This window comes from Diabrotica virgifera, chromosome 3, assembly GCF_917563875.1.
Source record: "Diabrotica virgifera virgifera chromosome 3, PGI_DIABVI_V3a".
NCBI classification, from domain to species: Eukaryota; Metazoa; Arthropoda; class Insecta; order Coleoptera; family Chrysomelidae; genus Diabrotica; species Diabrotica virgifera.
The window spans coordinates 143,185,797-143,205,000 of record NC_065445.1 but is presented as its reverse complement, the minus strand read 5'-3'; the positions used below and the strand labels follow the sequence as shown (position 1 = coordinate 143,205,000).

Genomic DNA, 19,204 nt, shown 5'->3' with positions numbered 1-19,204 from the left:
CTTGTTCTTCATAACTTTGTTATTTTTTATTATCTTGTAAATGGTAGGGAATAAAATTTTGAAATTTTTCAGATGTGTATAACTTTACACACGCTATCAAAATAGCTATCAAAATGATAGTGTTGCCATTTAAGAAAATCAACGATGACGTCATATCTCTAAATTGGGACAACCTGTATACATTATTATTATATGTCAAAAATGAAAATTTGATATACTAATCGACGGGTCTGAGCATTTTTCAAAAAAACAGTTAGTATTTTAATTATTGAATATATTCCAAATTACAGATATAACTTTGTTATTTTCTATTATCTTGTAAATGGTAGAGAATAAAAATTTGATATTTTGCAGTTATGTATAACTTTACAAACCCTATCAAATTAGCTATCAAAATGACAGTGTTGCCATTTAAGAAAATCGACGATAACGTCATATCTCTAAATTGGGACACCCTGTATACATTTTTATTGAATGTCAAAAAGGACAATTTGAAATACTAATCGACGAGTCTGAGCATTTTCCAAAAAAACAATTAGTATTTGAGATATTGAATTTATTCCACTTTACAGACTCTCTCTGTATGTCGAATTCCACAGAAAATATTATCAACTTTTTTATGCTAAAAACGTAAATGTTTTAATTTGATGGCACACTCTTTAGGCCATTTTTTTTTGTTCTTAGTGTTTGGCACATTCCATGTCAAATCACTCAGGGAAAAAATTTTGGATCTCCGATTTGTCTGAAAATTGGTATATAGCTTCTGCGAGACGTGAAAATAAGATATTTAAGGTCAAAAATCTTCTTTTTTTCTCAAAATGTTATTTTATGCGATTTTACAGTGATTTGGTGTTTATTTAAACAAATTTGCATTTTCTATCGTAAAGTATCAATGAAAAACATAATATTTTAATAGAAGGGACTCAAAAATGTCATTACATGGCATTATAAAAAGTTATTTTGATTCAAAACAAGTTTTTGATCAAATTTTATACCAAAAAAGTTACATGCAGTAATATAAGACTCAAAAGTAGGTATATTAGTCCAGTCGGGATAGCATTTGACCTTGCATGCCGAGCTGCCCAAAATTTTATTTTTATAATCTTTACGGGAGTCAATAGTAGCCTAAATTTAAAATCACGAATGAATTCCTCCGTTACGTTAGCCGCCATCTTGATTTTAAAGGAGAACCTGTTTTGCTCAATATCTCCGCCATTTTTAACTTTTCGACAAAAATGGTAGCAACTGAAATTGTTCCAAATAAATTGTATTTGCAGTTATTACAATTTCTTTTTAACAATTTTTGTCGTGAGTCGTGAGGTTAATATTTTCGAGTTAATTGTACTTACAGTAGACACCAATATTCTTGACGATGATATTGCATGTAACTTTTTTAGTATTGTAATATAATTCAAATCCTTCTCAACACTTAAAGTCCTATGTTTTGGCTATCTGTGGGCAACGTTTCAGCCAAATCGCTTATGATGTATTTTGGGAATAGATAAAAATGTAAAAAAAAACGGTATTTTAACGTTTTCTACACTATAAAATTTGATGAAAAACTTGTTTTGAATCAAAGTAACTTGTTATAATGCCATAGAATGACATTTTTAAGACCCTTCTATTAAAATATTATGTTTTCCGTTGATACTTTACGATAGAAAATGCAAATTTGTTGAAATAAACACCAAATCACTGTAAAATCGCCTAAAATAACATTTTGAGAAAAAAAGAAGAAGAAGATTTCTTGACCATAAATATCTTATTTTTACATATCGCAGAAGCTATATACCAATTTTCAGACAAATCGGAAATCCAAAATTTTTTTTGCTCCAAAATTGAGTGATTTGAAATGGAATCACCCGTTTAAATCTGAAGGAAAAGATAGTGCTGCCACCCGGAACGAGGATAATCGTGTCATTTTTGCGAAATTTCCAAAATTGAATGAGGGAAATAATAGTGATTTTGGAGTGTAAAAATATCCCGACATAGTGGGGCAGATTTGTGCAAATATTATAAGAATTGTGCATTTAATGATAGAATTATAAAATTTGGATCACATATACTACACATATAAAGGTTCAAATTTAGATATGAGGCCATCTCAAATTTTGCCTTTTACAAAAATGGCGGGCATTCAAAATGGCGACTATACATATGTGACTAATAGCACGATAACTTTTGAACGAAAAGTCCGATTTCAACCAAATTTGGTATATAGGTTCTTTTTCTGATGTGTAAGATCGAGCTCTTGAACAGGAAGAATCGGTTTACCAGAAGTTGTGTTTTTCCTGATTTTTTACGTAAAAATATGTTGTTCTTTTTTTAATTCTTTCACCCTGTATATATTAATTTTTCTAAAACGTAATACCTGCATTGAATGGAGCGTAAAAATATTTTTTAGGAAATATTTTGAACTTTTTAGTTATGTTAATTACCATGTAACATATTATCTTCACATGTACCTATGTGCGACAGATTCGTGCAAATATTATATAGCCCAATAAATGACCGTTTTGGAGTGTAATTTCCAGCGGCAACTCCGAATTGCATGAAAATTTGGATTTAGGTTCTACTTACCCTCCACTTCAAAGTTAAATTTGTGCCGTTGGTTTACTTGGGGGGTGACATTTACCCCTTCTAGGGGGGTGAAAAACGCGTGTTTAAAATAAGGCCGGAAATGGATAAATTGACTTATTTTAAGCACCTTTTGTTCTATAAAGTTTTTTACGCAAGTCAATACTTTTCGAGTTATTCGCGATATAAAATGTTGATTTTTCGACAAAAAAACTACGTTTTCAGACCGTTTTTCTCAAATAACTCAAAAAGTAAATATTTTATCGAAAAAAATATTTTTGGCAAAAGTGTAGCCTATAAAAAAACGAAAAAATGGTGTACCAGTAAAGTCTACAAATTGAGCAGAAGCAAAGTTGTAGCTCATGAAAAATACGTTCTTATTCGTCTAATTCCAAATCGAATAATTCAACGCGAAATCACTGAAGAAAGAAGCGTTTTTCGGGAAAACCTTATTAACATTTTTAAAGTATCAAGAAAAAGCTTATTATTTGTTTTTTACAAAAGCTTACAGCATCAAAACTAAACGAGTTACACTTAAAAAAAAGTTGCCCCCTTTTTTTGGTAAAAATAAACCGTGAAAACCTCCCTCCGTTTAGCACCCTAAATGAAATTAATCGTTTGGCTTTACCATCTATTTTAACTGTATGTGTATTGTTTATATGATCTGTAAGTTTCATTGGTTTGAAGTGCTTATTTTTGAAAACATTTGGTTTTATACTAAAAAAAAAAAAAAATTCTAAAAATTTTTGAATTTTTTTTTAAATAACTTAAAAAGTATTAGTGACCAGAAAAATCTTAAAGAGTAAAAAAATGTTGGTTTTGCTATTTTAAATAAGCTAGTTTCATTTTGTTTCACCGTAAGACAAAAATTGGTTAAGATATTGCTGTTCAAAATTTGCATACCTCGTGATTAGTGACCCATTCAAGCTTTCTCAATTATAACTCTTTCAAAAATAGACACTTTAAACCGGTGAGACTGACAGATCATATAAAAAATAGATAGGTAAGTAAATTGTTTGTAAAGCGGTAGCGATTAATTTCATTTGGGGAGCTAAACACGGCGAGATTTTCATGATTTTTTACAAAAAAAAAGAGGGCCAACTTTATTTTGAGCGTAACTCGCTTATTTTTAATGCTAAAACTTTTGTTAACAATTAAAACAAAGCTTCTTATAAACACTTTAAAAAAGTTTAAAGGGGTTTTTCCCGAAAAGTGCTTAATTTTTCGGTGATTTCACCTTAAAATATTCGATTTGGAATTAGACGAATAAGAACGTATTTTTCATGAACTACAACTTTGTTTTTATTTGATTCGTAGACTTTACTGATACACCATTTTTTTGGGTTTTTTATAAGCTACGCTTTTGCTAGGGATATTTTTTTCGATAAAATATTTACTTTTTGAGTTATTTGCGAAAAACTGTCTGAAAACGTAGTTTTTTTGTCGAAAAATCAACATTTTCAATCGCAAATAACTCGAAAAATATTGACTTACCTAAAAAACTCTATAGAACAAAAGTTGCTTAGAATCAGTCAATTTATCCATTTCTGGTCTTATCTTGAACGTATGTTTTTTCACCCACGAGAAGGGGTGACTGTCACCCCCCAAGTAAAAGCAACCAACGGCACAATTTCAACTTTGAAGTGGAGGGTAAGTAGAACCTAAATCCAAATTTTCATGCAATTCGGAGTTGCCCCTGAAAATTACACGGTATCGCCGAATTTCCCGTTCATTTACTGGGCTAATATGAATTATTGTGCATTTAAAGGTAAAAGCATATAATTTGGACCACATATACTACACACCCAAAGGTGCAAATTTAGATATGAGGCCATCTCAGATTTTGCCTTTTAGATGGGCATTCAAAATGGCGACTATACATATGTGACTAATAGCACGATAACTGTTGAACGAAACGTCAGATTTCAACCAAATTTGGTATATAGGTCGTTTTTTTTTCGTGAACTGGAAGAATCAGTTTATGCATAACGTATCTTTACATATATTTTTATGAGCATATTTTTCTGTAAATTTACACATTTTAAAGTAAGTCTAAGTTGGGTAAATGTGCATTGGACATTATTATTTATTATGAGTCAGTGGGAGGGCCCATAATAATTACTAGGAGAGGGATCGGTGGGGCAACTTACCCAGACGTTAAATGTTCAAAGTAGGAGTTGTATATCTTAGTGTCGAGTTTCAAGGCGCATTTTTTGCGACAGGGTTATGAAAAGAAGTAATTTAATCATACATATATTTATTATTCTTTAATTATAACAAAGTGGACTGAGAGATACAATGTATAAAGATAAAATTAAAACTACACTGTCGTGTGCAGCCTTTCTTGCAGCCACACCAAATCAGTTCTCCGCATACTTGGAAAGCCTCTGGTAATGTCGTCCAACATGTTTCCCATCAACCTTCAACCTTTTTCTTCCAGCCCCAATCCACTGGTGACGGGAGCACTGGGGCTACGACCATCATTTTTTCGTTCAAAATCGGACTTTTCTTTCAAAAGTTATCGTGCTATTAGTCACATGTGTATAGTCGCCATTTTTAATGCCCGCCTCATATCTAAATTTGAACCTTTGTATGTCTAGTATGTGGTCCAAATTATATGCTTCCATCCATAAAAGCACAATAAGCAATCCAATACTTACGTTATTTCTTGACAGTTCTTGAGTTATCTGCTATATCAACTGTCACTTTATAACGCGACGTTAAACCTTAAGTTATGGGATAACTCTGTAGTTATGTAAAGTTAGGTTCATCTTTTGACTTGTTTTTAGACAGAAATCAAGTGAATTTATAAGCTAATAATTTAATAATTAAGAATAGAAGGGTAATACCTCCAATTTTAAAAATTATACAAAAATCAAATCGAGAGATATAAGTTGAAATTTTATTTTAAGTACCTACTGAGCTTTCTATCCAGAGTTGCCAGATGATATTTTATAAATCCCCCACTTAGAAACTGAAATTCCCTCAAATTGAAGCTCAAATACCCCGAATTTAAATTTTTGGCGCATTTTAATAAATTAGTAGTCAAATGAAGAGAACAGTAAACCAAAATTATACTACTTATCAACGAGGGCTCTAGAAATAATTCATAGCTCCTATCGTCTTCGAATATATGGGAGTGTAATATACAGTTCTATGTACATTCGCAAATTTAATTTATCATAACCCCTTAAAATCCATAAACCCCATAATTTTCCGCCCCCAAAAAATCCCACTACAATTTCTGCTTAGAAAAATGTCCCTAGACGCTTTCAAATTACCCCAAAATTGTGGGAAAATACACCAATATGGCAACCCTGTTTCTATCTACCGTTTGAAACACCACCAAACCCGAACAGCTCTTTTCTGTTCGGTCATCGGCGGTGGCCGACGACGGATATTTACTTTTACGGTCATCTACCCACCCTGTAGCATGTTCCGAACAATCTCTCGCACTCACTTCAACTTGTACTATTTCTACATAATCAAACTTTGTTCCTCAAATGTTATTTCTAATATAACGTTGAAGAAATAACTATCTCATAACGGTGAAGGATACATCACACCGAATTTTACTTAAATAGTTATGGCATCGTTATCCCTGAGAGTTATTTTAACTTTAACTCAAACGTTTACGATATCTTCGGTCATCCATCACAGGGCTGATTATTTCAACGAAAAAAATACAGTCAAGTATAATTTTGTTTTTCTAATTCGATTTTTCTTTTTCAGAAAAAAGCAAAGGCCAGAGATCTGTATGAACAAGTTTTCTATTCCTTGGATCTGATAGAAAAAGACTACTTTGGGCTACAATTTACGGATGCTAACCACGTTAAACATTGGCTGGATCCAACGAAAAGTATTAAAAAACAAATTAAAAGTAAGCTTTTAGGTTTCGTTCTGTTTCCTTTTTCTTGTCAATTTGAACCATAAAATATTGCCCTTGAGAACCCCTTCTGTATCTACAAACACCTAATTATGGCTCATTCAAAAATCTTGATTCTTTTCCAGGTTGTAGAAATGACATAAAGAGATTACTTTCTTTTTTTAATCTTCCAGATAGCACTTCTAGAGATAAATACTTTGGTATGTAAAAATAAGGGTAAGAATAGTATCACAGCTACTTAGTACTCTTATATGGAACAGGGAATACAACCCAGACTTTACCTTTGTTTGGACAAATGACACAATTTAACGTAGACCTATCAAAAGACACATTCTGGAGGATTTCCCAAACAGCCAACACCGACCAGTCCTTCTCAATATGAGAATTGAGGTCCCCTTATTAGTAAAATCATTATCAATACCAAGGTGGAATTTCCACAAAATCAACTGGGAGGACTTTGCAGCAGACCTTGACCCAGAATAATCCCCCCTAATGGGCGCAATTACAGGCGCTTTTTTTAGTTTTGATAACTACACCAAAAATTACAGTCCTAATAACTAGTAAACCTGAGTCAAATTCCCAGTTCCCTCTCCATAACACTTTTGAGAGCGACATAAAAGCTACTGTGGAGACTAATCTTGCATAGGATTAATGAGAAAACCTTAGAAAGCGTTATCGTAGAACAAACTAAGATTTGTTTTGCGTCTACTACGCTCCTTAAGGGAGTCCTTAATAGACTCCATTAAGAGACCATACTGCCCACAAATGTTGCCTAAGCGATACCCCAGGGAGAACTCAGAAATAAGTGACTCTTGAATAGACTCTAGACAACTAAACCAGACTACAGGTAACGATCAGAGAGGAAGTCGCGGATCTCTTCTGCTTCTGTCCCAACGCAGTTTCAGTTTAAAATCAGATGAGGTCCCAGGCAAAGAGATCCCTATTCTGAATTATATTTAATATTTGAAATAGAACAGGAGAGACAATAGGAGAGAACAGGATCTGAATTATAATTTGACCATGATTTGGTCAAAGAATCTAAGCAAACTGAATCAAGGTTGAAAATTTCAAATACTTATTATATTTCAAAGTTCTGTGTGCAAATACTTGGAGGGGATACGAGAAACGATCGTGCGCAAGTAGCGGAGAAATCTTGCAACTTTCTTAACATATTTCTGAAATAATTCATATTGTCAATTGAAATTGTCAAATTGACGTATATTTCATACCTACTGTCATTGAAGAACATGGTATTTCGCATTGAAATTGTCAAATTGACGTATATTTCATACCTACTGTCATTGAAGAACATGGGATTTCGCAAATGCTGTATTATAAATTGTAAAAGTTATATGTTGCTTTACAATATTGATAAGATATGCACTTATTAAAGTGAATTTAATTAATTGTATTTTGCTTGTAGTACTGCATTTTAATAATTAATTTTATTTACTACATAACAATTTTTACCTTTTAATAGCATAACCCAATCTTACTTTTTCTTCCGATTCTTTTTTTTTTTGGCTATGGCCTTGACAATCATCCAGTAACCAGGACCAATATAATTAAAAGTACTAAAAATGTTGCTGATGCTATGACGACTAGGTGTCGCTCTTCCGAACTTGCACGGTCCCAATAAGGGAGAACAGCATCAAAATGATAATTTGATCCTAATTTGCAAAATAATCTAGGCAAACTGAAACAAGGTTGGTTGATTTTAAATATTTGAGGTCAAGAATAACCGATTTAAATTCCAATCAATTTATGACAATGGAAAGCATCAAAACCAGTAACAGAGCGTATTATACCGTTTAATATTTGATCACCTCAAACTTACTTGGCTGGAAAATAAAACATAGTCAGTGATCTTCTATGTAAGCTAGTGAAACATAGATCCTTACTAAATGAAATAAGTATCACTAAATTGGTGGAAGAGGGTAACTAGCAAAGACGAAGTTTTCCATCTCTGTAGAAATCGACGCCTTGTGACAGAGGTAAAAGAACTAGAATGAGTTGGCTAGGACATTCGGAGTGCATGCTGGTAGACAGATGTGTACATATATACAGTATACAGAGAGAGTCTGTAATGTGGAATAAATTCAATATTTAAAATACTAATTGTTTTTTTGAAAAATGATCAGACCCGTCGATTAGTATTTCAAATTGTCCTTTTTGACATACAATAACAATGTATACACGGTGTCCCAATTTAGAGATATGACGTCTTCGTTGATTATCTTAAATGGCAACACTGTCATTTTGATAGCTATTTTGATAGGGTGTGTAAAGTTATACACAACTACAAAATATCAAATTTTTATTCTCTACCATTTACAAAATGATGGGTATGTAAAGTTATACACAACTGCAAAATTTCAAATTTTTATTCCCTACCATTTACAAGATAATAAAAAATAACAAAGTTATGAAAAACAAGTAATCAAATAATAATTGAATTTAATTATTTCAAATAAGCAAATGCTCATAACGTTGCCCATTGACAATTTGACAATAATTGAGGGCAACATTATGAGTATTTGCTTAATGGAAATAACTAAATTCAATTATTATTTGATTACTTGTTTTCCATAACTTTGTTATTTTTTATTATCTTGTAAATGGTGGGGAATAAAAATTTGAAATTTTGCAGTTGTGTATAACTTTACACACCCTATCAAAATAGCTATCAAAATGACAGTGTTGCCATTTAAGAAAATCAACGATGACGTCATATCTCTAAATTGGAACACCCTGTATACATTATTATTGTATGTCAAAAAGGACAATTTGAAATACTAATCGACGGGTCTGAGCACTTTTCAAAAAATCGATTAGTATTTGAGATATTGAATTTATTCCAAATTACAGACTCTCTCTGTATAAAAAAATGTTAGAAAGAACGAAATGGCTAGATGATGTAGAAAACATCTCCCGTAGCAAAACATAACAGGATGATGACACAAACGATTGGAGGACTGGGACTCTTCAAGCATTGGACGTAGATAAGATTTGCCTAAATTTTAACTTTTTGTACTTACTTTTTGGTGAATTGTTTAATTTTTATTTATTATTTTATATTATTCGTCGTCTCTTGTCTTATAAATTGTAAAAGTCAGAGATTAACGATGTTACCAGAAAGGAGTTCCAATAAGAAAAGTTTCAGATTTAAATAATTATTTACTATTTTAATGATGAATTTTGTATCTGGGACTTTTCTGTTTTCTTTAAGAGATGTCGCTGTAGCGTCCTAATAGTGAATTTTAAACTATTTTTTTTCACTTAAATAGACAGTTTGGTTTCGTTTTGATTCAGAGATGTGCACGCAGCTCTACTGAGGACGCCGTAAGGCAGAAACAGCTGTCTGGAGATTGTGTATCGCCTCTGAATCGAAAGGAAACATAAACTGTCTTTTCACTTTTATCTTTACTCAGATTTTGAGTAGTAGGAACTTTCTTTCGGACCTTTTCCTAGACGAATGAAAGCGGAATGTGACTGCATATTGTAGTCTTTTCGCTTTCTTTATTCGTCGTCTCTTGTCTTATAAATTGTAAGTCAGATATTAAGGATGTTACCAGAAAGGAGTTCTAATAAGAAAAGTTTCAGATTGAAATAATTATTTACTATTTTAATGGTGAATTTTGTATCTGGGACTTTTCTCTTTCTGGGATTTCATTTTTCATTTCATTCTGAAAATATAATCTAAAACATATCTTATTTTTAGTTGGTCCCCCATATACTTTAAGACTCAAAGTTAAATTTTACTCATCCGAACCTAACAATCTCCGTGAGGAATTGACAAGATACCAGTTTTTCCTGCAACTGAAGCAAGATCTTTTAGAAGGAAAATTGGAATGTCCCGATAAGACTGCTGTTAAATTAGCTGCTCTATCTTTACAGTGTAAGTATTCTTTGTAAGTTTAAAGAGCGTCAGTTGTTTTGGTTCCGGAATATTTTCTGGTTATAACACTATACAGGGTGTTAGTAAATAAGTATGAAACATTTTAAGGGCTAACTCTACATGAAAAAATAATGCCGGTTTGCTCTATAAACATATGTGTGCAAATGCTTCGTTCCCGAGATACGGGGTGTTGAAATTTTTATTTCAAACTGCCAATTTATTTATTGCTCTAAGACCAGTTGAGCTATGAAAATGAAATTTGGTGAGTTTTAGAAGTGTTACGCGATTGACTCTACTATTTTATTTATTTATATCTTTAGTCACTAAGTTTAATTTAAATAAAGGAAGACTTACTTATATTATTTTATTTACATCACTTATTTATTTTTAATGATTACAAATAACACCAACTAACACATCTAATTTATTTACAACTCAAATTTATGATTTAATTAACTAAACATAACGATAACTAATATATACATTTCATTAAATCCGAATCGAGTACAATTATATTACGCGTCGCGACTCGTTCGTTGACTGACTGGCCTGTGCTTGAATTTCAGTCCTATATATACTTCGGCAGCGTTCGCCCCGAACGCCGTGGAAAAGGAATAGCTGTTTCGCGCGTTCTCCAGTAACGACTAGATTGTTCAGTCAGGATAGGCCAATCTGTGAGCAGACTGTTATAAATAGCGTCACATTGCCCCCTCCTTAAAAGATGGTTCCTCCTGGATCCTTGTCGGGACTGGAACTGGATGCTGGTATCTGCAACTGGACCCTCTTTTACAACTCCCAGTTGTATAAAAGTGACAGGGGACGGTCTTCTCTCCGCACCAGTAACTATGCGGATTGCAACAGACTAACACCTGGACCTCGGTGTCTTGGAAAATTTCTTCTACCATATTTCGGATAACTCTCCAGTCTAATTGGCAGCATTCTAACTTTGGCATGGCTAACTTTTGCACGTCGGACTCCAACACGTGCTCTCTCAATTGAATTAATGCATCCCATACATCTTGGTAGGTAGGTTGGTCATGGACAGTGTCTTTTGTTACTAGATAGAATAGGTAACGTGATGCATCTTGGAGTTTCAATGCTTTGCCAGGAGCTGGCAGTTGGCATTGAAGTTCTGCAACTCGACCAAACTTCCTTCGGAAGGCGGATGCCAACCCTCGTGCGTCTTTGATACTGGCCGGGATAGTATGGGCCAGCGAATAGTCATCGGGAAGTGCGAGAAGATCTCGCTTTTCTTCAGTGGTAACACCATGTCTTGCTTTACCGGTACCTCCGTAGGCACCCATGAACTCTTCAAAGGTAAGGTCAGGTATTTCTCGAACTTGGTTGACTTCCACTTCTTCATCTACGTCGTGGTCTCCCTCGTACGGCGCCAACCGGTTATGGTGGACTATCATCGGCTTTCCCCTAGGAATCTTGCTTATTCGGTAGATAACGTCATTGATTTTCTTGACAATGAGGTACGGACCTTCCCAGAACTGCTGCAACTTGGGAGAACAACCTGTTCGCTTCTTTGGATTATAAAGCCAGACTTTGTCGTTCTCCTTGAAACATCCCTTCTCAGCTTGGGTATCGTATCGTTTCTTCATTCGGTCGCTAGCGATCTGAAGATTAGAACGGACCAACTCATGTATATCGTCCATTCTTCTTCGTAATTCATTCACGTAATCCTCACCAGCAACATCTTCTCCAGGTCGACATCCAAACTCTAGATCACAGGGTAGACGCATCTCACGTCCAAATAGGACTTTTGCTGGTGTTTGGCCAGTTGATTCATTAACAGCAGATCTATAGGCCATTGCGAAGAACGGAAGGTACTGGTCCCAGTCTCGTTGATGATTGGACACCATCTTTGTCAAATACTTGCCGACTGTCCTATTCATACGCTCCACCATTCCATCCGATTGCGGGTGATAGGCCGTGGTTCTTGTCTTCTTCATGCCTAGTTTATCACAGATTCCTTGAAATAGATCGCTCTCAAAGTTCCTTCCTTGGTCACTATGGATCTCCAGAGGTACTCCAAATCGGCTGATGCAGTCTGAGATTAAAACATCTGCAATAGTGGCGGCCTTCTGGTCTGGAATTGCGTAGATCTCCACCCACTTCGTGAAGTAATCCATTACCACCAACATGTATTTGCATCCATTGTCACTTTCTGGAAATGGCCCGGCAATATCCAAAGCTATTCTTTCAAACGGACTTCCAACATTGTACTGTCTCATAGGAGCCTTTCTTTTCCGGTAGGGTCCGTTACTTGTAGCACAGGTAGTACATTTCTTACACCAGTCCTTCACATCGTCGGAGCTATTCATCCAATAAAATCGTTCCCGAATTCTCTGAAGCCCTCCTGATGGACTGTCGTGTAACTGACGAAGTACTTCGGCTACTCTGCTCTTTGGAATCACCAACTGTGTTCTCCTCACTGAACCATCATCATTTTCTATTACTCGTTTAAGCAGGCTGTCTTCCAAGATAAATGAGTCCCACTGGGCCCAATACGTCTTAACTACTGAGCCTAGGCTTGATATTTCTTGCCAAGATGGTCGACGATTTTCTTCTTTCCACTTTCGAATCTTCTGTAAAACTGGATCTTTTTCTTGTTCTTCCTTGATCTTGGTAGGCGTCCACTCGTCGTTGACCACTGTTGTTCTTAGTACTGCTGCTTCCTTTGACTCTGTTTTGTTGCAATGGGAACATTCTGCTGGACACGGTCTTCTAGATAGAGAATCAGCGTTCCTGTGGCTAACTCCGGCCCGATGCTCGATCTTGAAATCGTATTCCTGAAGTCGTTCAATCCATCTGGCTATCTGACCCTCTGGATTCTTAAACTGCATTAACCATTTAAGGGCGGCATGGTCGGTTCGGATTAGAAACTTCCTTCCATAGAAGTGTTCTACTGATTTCACTACTGCTAGAAGTTCTCTTCTCGTGACGCAATAATTTCGTTCAGGTTTTGAAAGCACTTTACTAAAATATCCAAGGACTCGTTCCTGTCCTCCTTGGATCTGCGACAGCACTCCTCCAATTCCCACATTGCTTGCATTCGTATCTAGGATGAACTCTCCTTCTGGCAGTGGATACCCTAATATTGGCGCTGTAATTAAATGCCTCTTCAAAGTTTCAAAGGCTGTTTGGCAGTCTCTATCCCAGCAATAATCCCTTGCTTCCTCTGTAAGTCGCGTTAATGGCTTAGCGATATCTGCAAACTTCTTAATGAATCTCCGGTAGTAAGTACATAGTCCCAGAAAACTTCTCACTTGATGTTTATCAGTTGGTTCCGGCCATTCCTTAATGGAATCGATTTTTCCTTTGTCCACGGCCACTCCTTCTTTGCTGACTATATGGCCTAGATAATTGACTTTACTTTGAAATAGCTGGCATTTCTTGGGGTTTAACATTAACTGGGCAGCTTTAAGTCGATTAAAAACGTCTTCTAAATTCTTCAGGTGGTCTTCAAACGTCTCCCCCAAAACGATTATGTCGTCTAAATACACCAGGCACGTCTTCCAAGATAACCCTCTCAACACATTTTCCATAAGCCTTTCAAATGTCGCAGGAGCATTACAGAGTCCAAACGGCATAACGTTGAATTCCCATAATCCAGATCCTGTCGTGAAGGCCGTCTTCTCCTTGTCCACTGGATCCATTTCTACCTGCCAATATCCAGACTTCAAGTCCAACGTAGAAAACAATTTACTTCCAGCCAATGTGTCCAACGTGTCGTCGATCCGAGGCAGAGGATAACTATCTTTCTTGGTAACATTATTCAACAAACGGTAGTCCACACAGAACCTCGTGGTTCCATCTTTCTTCTTGACCAGGACCACTGGAGAGACCCATGGGCTCGTAGAAGGTTCTATCACCCCGTCTTTCCTCATTTCTTGAACAATCCTTTCAGCTTCCTCTCTCTTCGCCTGTGGTAATCGTCGAGCTGTTTGACGAATTGGCCTAGCGGTACCAGTGTCAATTTTATGTTTGACAACTGTCGTTCTTCCTGTCTTTCCTCCTTTCGGTACGAATATGCCACGATATTGCCGAAGAAATTCCCTTAATTTCCTTTTTTCTACTTGGTTTAGAGACTGGCCTTCAACTGCAACTATTTGGTCGAACTTGTCGTTGGAATTATCTGATGTTGTCGTCTGACGGATTATGGACGTCACGGGTACACAAGTTCCTACTTTTGTCTCCTTCTTGATGGTCACCGGGTAGTCATTGACATTAATCAATCTCACGGGAATTTCTTTATCAGAAGTAACCAATTCCTTTCCAATTATGATTCCTCGGCCAACCTCCTCGTCGTGGTTCCATGGCTCCATCATAACAGGTGTTCCTTCTTCCACAATTCCCTGTAGCCACGCTACGATGATCGTTTCACTCCTCGCAGGCACAACTGTATCTTCTCTAATAGCTGCTAGCATAGTGCTGTCATCATGTGGATGAAGAAATACCTCCTCGTTGCCAACTTTGATTACCCTGTTCTTAAAATCCAATTGAAATCCACGCAAATTCATTCAGGTCTGCAACTATGACAGTATGGACGAACTTTTCTGCTCCAATCCCCAATTGTATCTGGATTTCTCCGTGGATGTTGGCATTTTCACCTGTGGCAGTCCGCAGTCGCAACCTCGTTGGTAAGAGTTTCTTACGACTGTTTATAACTGACGGTCGTATAATGGTCCTGGTCGCTCCGGTATCCACCAACAATGTATAATTTTTACCATTTATTTCTCCATCTACATATACATTATCTTCACGACATTTCAAAGAAGCTATTAGTATTAGATGGTCTTTAGAGGAGTTCTGAGTCGAGGCTGCCCCCCTAGGGTCTGTGCGTTCTCTTACTTCCTGCTGGTGAGTTTCTTGATTTGCGTTCTTCCTTAAACTCCGTGCGTACCCCTTTTCACCACAATTGCAGCAATTCATGGTCTTCGTTTTCTTCGATGTAAAGCCTTTCACCATATTTACCAGCTGGTCAAGTTTGTCTTCATCCTCTTCCTCTTTCACGGCCCTAACTTTACTGTACCCGCCAGAGGCCTGGGTAGCTGATTCGTATTCGAGGGCGGCAGACAAGACATCGACCAGCGTCTTGTGACGAGCTAACCGCAGTGTTCTTTGCATTTCATGATCACGGAGGCCATCAATGAATGTTTGAACAGCCAACTTTTCCATCATGTCTTCGGGAGCTGTTGGATATGCATACCGTACTAACCTGGCAATATCGACCTCGTATTCTTGAAGAGCTTCATCTTTCTTTTGTCGTCGATTTTTAAGCCGCGCCTGATGGACATACTCCAAATGTTCCTGCCCATAGCGCATGTTTAGTCTCTTCATAAGTTGTTCATAATCATTAGTTTCCTCTACTGCTATGGTCTCAAGTACATCTAAAGCCTCTCCTCGAAGAGCAATAACCAGGTTTACAGCTTTGTCTTTTTCAGACCATCCGTTCGCTCTTGCACCTGCTTCGAACTGTTTCACATAACTGTTCCAGGAAGACTTTCCGTCGAAATTTGGCACCTTAACACGAGCAAGACCTACACTCCCTTCAACTATCGACCGTGGCTCCAATTTGTATTTGGTTTCATCATCTTTAATGTCTGTTAAGATGGGTTCCATCCCTTTGTCTGCTTTTTCCGTTTCCTCCATTTTCTTTTCTAATTCCTTGATCTTTTCTTCAAAAGTAGATTTTATGGACGATATCTTGTCGTCAAAATCCGAAGTGACTTTAGAGATCTCGTTAGTCATTTTGCTGTCAAGGGATGAAATATCACCCGAAACTTTCGAAATTTCACTAGAAACTTTGTTCTCTAACGATATAATGTCTGTCGAAACTTGGGAGATTTCACTAGAAACTTTGTTCTCTAACGATGTAATGTCTGTCGAAACTTGGGAGATTTCACTAGAAACTTTGTTCTCTAACAATGTAATGTCTGTCGAAACCTTCGAAATCGACGAGATCACAGCAGCATGCTTGTCTTCAAACAAATAGGTTTCTGGATCTTTACCCTCTTCCTGAAGAGCGTTCTTTAGACGTTCGACCAGATCAGCCTTCTTCCCAGTAGCACTCAGATCCCTTTCTTCCAATTCAAGTCTCAGGTCTGCAATTTTTAGCTTACACAAGGTAGACATGATCACACACTTTATTTATTACGATTTATATTTTATTTATTTTTAAAGGTTCCACACTCTATTTAAACCGAAAATTTACGTTGATATTTATTTCAAGTATCCTCACTTCTGACACCATTTTGTTACGCGATTGACTCTACTATTTTATTTATTTATATCTTTAGTCACTAAGTTTAATTTAAATAAAGGAAGACTTACTTATATTATTTTATTTACATCACTTATTTATTTTTAATGATTACAAATAACACCAACTAACACATCTAATTTATTTACAACTCAAATTTATGATTTAATTAACTAAACATAACGATAACTAATATATACATTTCATTAAATCCGAATCGAGTACAATTATATTACGCGTCGCGACTCGTTCGTTGACTGACTGGCCTGTGCTTGAATTTCAGTCCTATTTATTTCCTAATTTACTTCGGCAGCGTTCGCCCCGAACGCCGTGGAAAAGGAATAGCTGTTTCGCGCGTTCTTCAGTAACGACTAGATTGTTCAGTCAGGATAGGCCAATCTGTGAGCAGACTGTTATAAATAGCGTCACAGAAGGTAGTTATTTCGCATTTTTTGACATACAGTTAATCATTTTGTATTTATCATTGGCGCGCCTACGGGTAATGGTCTGAATTTTTTTAAAGAAAAACTACTGGAGATAACGTACGCCACTGCGATATTTCGAATTAAAAATTATTTTTGAATTCCACGTCTAATTTGTGATAAAAAACCTTTCTTGCCTTTTTTCATATGGTGCACCATTTTTATGCAGAAAAATAAAACATCTTGACGCGTATTTTTCATTTTTTTAATACATTATCAAGAAATATCCAATATAATAATACTAAACTGGAATAATAACAGAAAATATTACTAATAAGATTTTAACTAGGTGCAGAGCTACAACAATTGTTAAAAATGACTTCCTTTAGAGGTTACAGAAGAATTTTATATTCATCATTGGCGCGCGTACGGGTAATGGTCTGAATTTTTTTAAGAGAAAAATAGTACGCCACTGAGATATGTCAAATTAAAAATCATTTTTGAATTGCTGGTTTAATTTAAGACAAAAAATCTTTCTAGCCTTTTTTTCATATGCAGCGCCGTTTTTTTGCAAAAAAATAAAACATCTTAACGTTTACAAAGTATTTGAACTAAGTTTCTATGCATATGGAAACTACCTCAAATACTTCGTAAGCGTTAAGATGTTTTATTTTTTTGTATAAAAACGGCGCCTTGTATGAAAAAAAAGGCAAGAAAGATTTTTGGTCGTAAATTGAACGAGGAATTCAAAAATAAGTTTTAGTTTGACATATCTCAGTGGCGTACTATTTTTTTCTTAAAAAAATTTAGACCATTACCCGTACGCACGCCAATGATAAATATAAAATTCTTTTGTAACCCCTAAAGAAGGTCATTTTTAACATTTGTTGTAGCTCTGCACATAGTTAAAATCTCATTAGTAATATTTTCTGTTATTGTTCCAGTTTAGTATTATTATATTGGATATTGCTTGATAATGTATTAAAAAATGAAAAATACGCGTCAAGATGTTTTATTTTTCTGCATAAAAACGGTGCACCAAATGAAAAAAAGGCAAGAGAGGTTTTTTATCACAAATTAGACGTGGAATTTAAAAATAATTTTTAGTTCGAAATATCTCAGTGGCGTACTATTTTTTTCTTTAAAAAAATTCAGACCGTTACCCGTAGGCGCGCCAATGATAAATACAAAATGCTTAGTTGTATGTCAAAAAATGCGAAATAACTACCTTCTAAAACTCACCAAATTTCATTTTTATAGCTCAACTGGTCTTAGAGCAATAAATAAATTTTCAGTTTGAAATAAAAATTTCAACACCCCGTATCTCGGAAACGAAGCATTTGCGGACATATGTTTATAGAGCAAACCGGCATTAATTTTTCATGTAGAATTAGCCCTTAAAATTTTTCATACTTATTTACTAACACCCTGTATACTCAAAAATATTCCATGTTCAATATTATTTTATAGGATAGAACTCACTTGTGGAATAAAATTATTTTAAAAATTTATAAAAAAAAGTCCTCGTTTTAAAAAATTATAAAAAATGTTGAGACCCGTCGATTTTTATTTACGCTTTTTTATCCATAATTTTAAATTTACAGAGTGATCCACGGAAGCCTAGCAAAGTCCATAATATTTATTTTTAATAGAATACCTGTATATTTTCGTTTTCATAAGCTACCTAACAACCTCTTCTTAAAAAAGTATTGAAATTGTGTAGGTATTATTTTCGTCAAGACATTAAATACATAAAAGGTGGGCAACGAAAAACAATGTACACATATAAATAATTTGAAAGAAGATTAATTTTTATTGTGTCTTCTACGTTAAAAATATGTGATTTTATAATGATTCAGGTTTAAACAAGAATTTAGCAAACTGTATATTTTGAATTTTTAGCTGAACTTGGTGATTATGATGAAACACAACATACACCTGCAACTGTTTCGGAGTTCAGGTTTGTTCCGAACCAAACGGAAGAGATGGAAATAGAAATTCTGGAAGAATTTAAAAAGTGTAAGGGCCTGACACCCGCTAATGCCGAGCAAAGCTATTTAAACGAAGTAAAATGGTTAGAAATGTATGGTGTAGATATGCATACAGTTTTGGTAAGTTAACAATGTGCTTGAATTTTGTGAAAAGTTTCA

General features: G+C 35.3%; 1 protein-coding gene across 5 annotated transcripts in view; it reads left to right on the top strand.

Moving 5' to 3' along the window:
• LOC114333433 (band 4.1-like protein 5) overlaps positions 1–19,204 on the top strand; it is a 174,140-nt gene that overhangs the window by 77,853 nt on the left and 77,083 nt on the right. For all 5 annotated transcript variants that reach the window (XM_050645567.1, XM_050645568.1, XM_050645566.1 and 2 more), the window contains exons 2-4: positions 6,310–6,457; positions 10,185–10,361; positions 18,957–19,165. In XM_050645567.1, the coding sequence (XP_050501524.1) occupies positions 6,310–6,457; positions 10,185–10,361; positions 18,957–19,165 (534 nt within the window). The remainder of the gene's footprint in view (positions 1–6,309; positions 6,458–10,184; positions 10,362–18,956; positions 19,166–19,204) is intronic.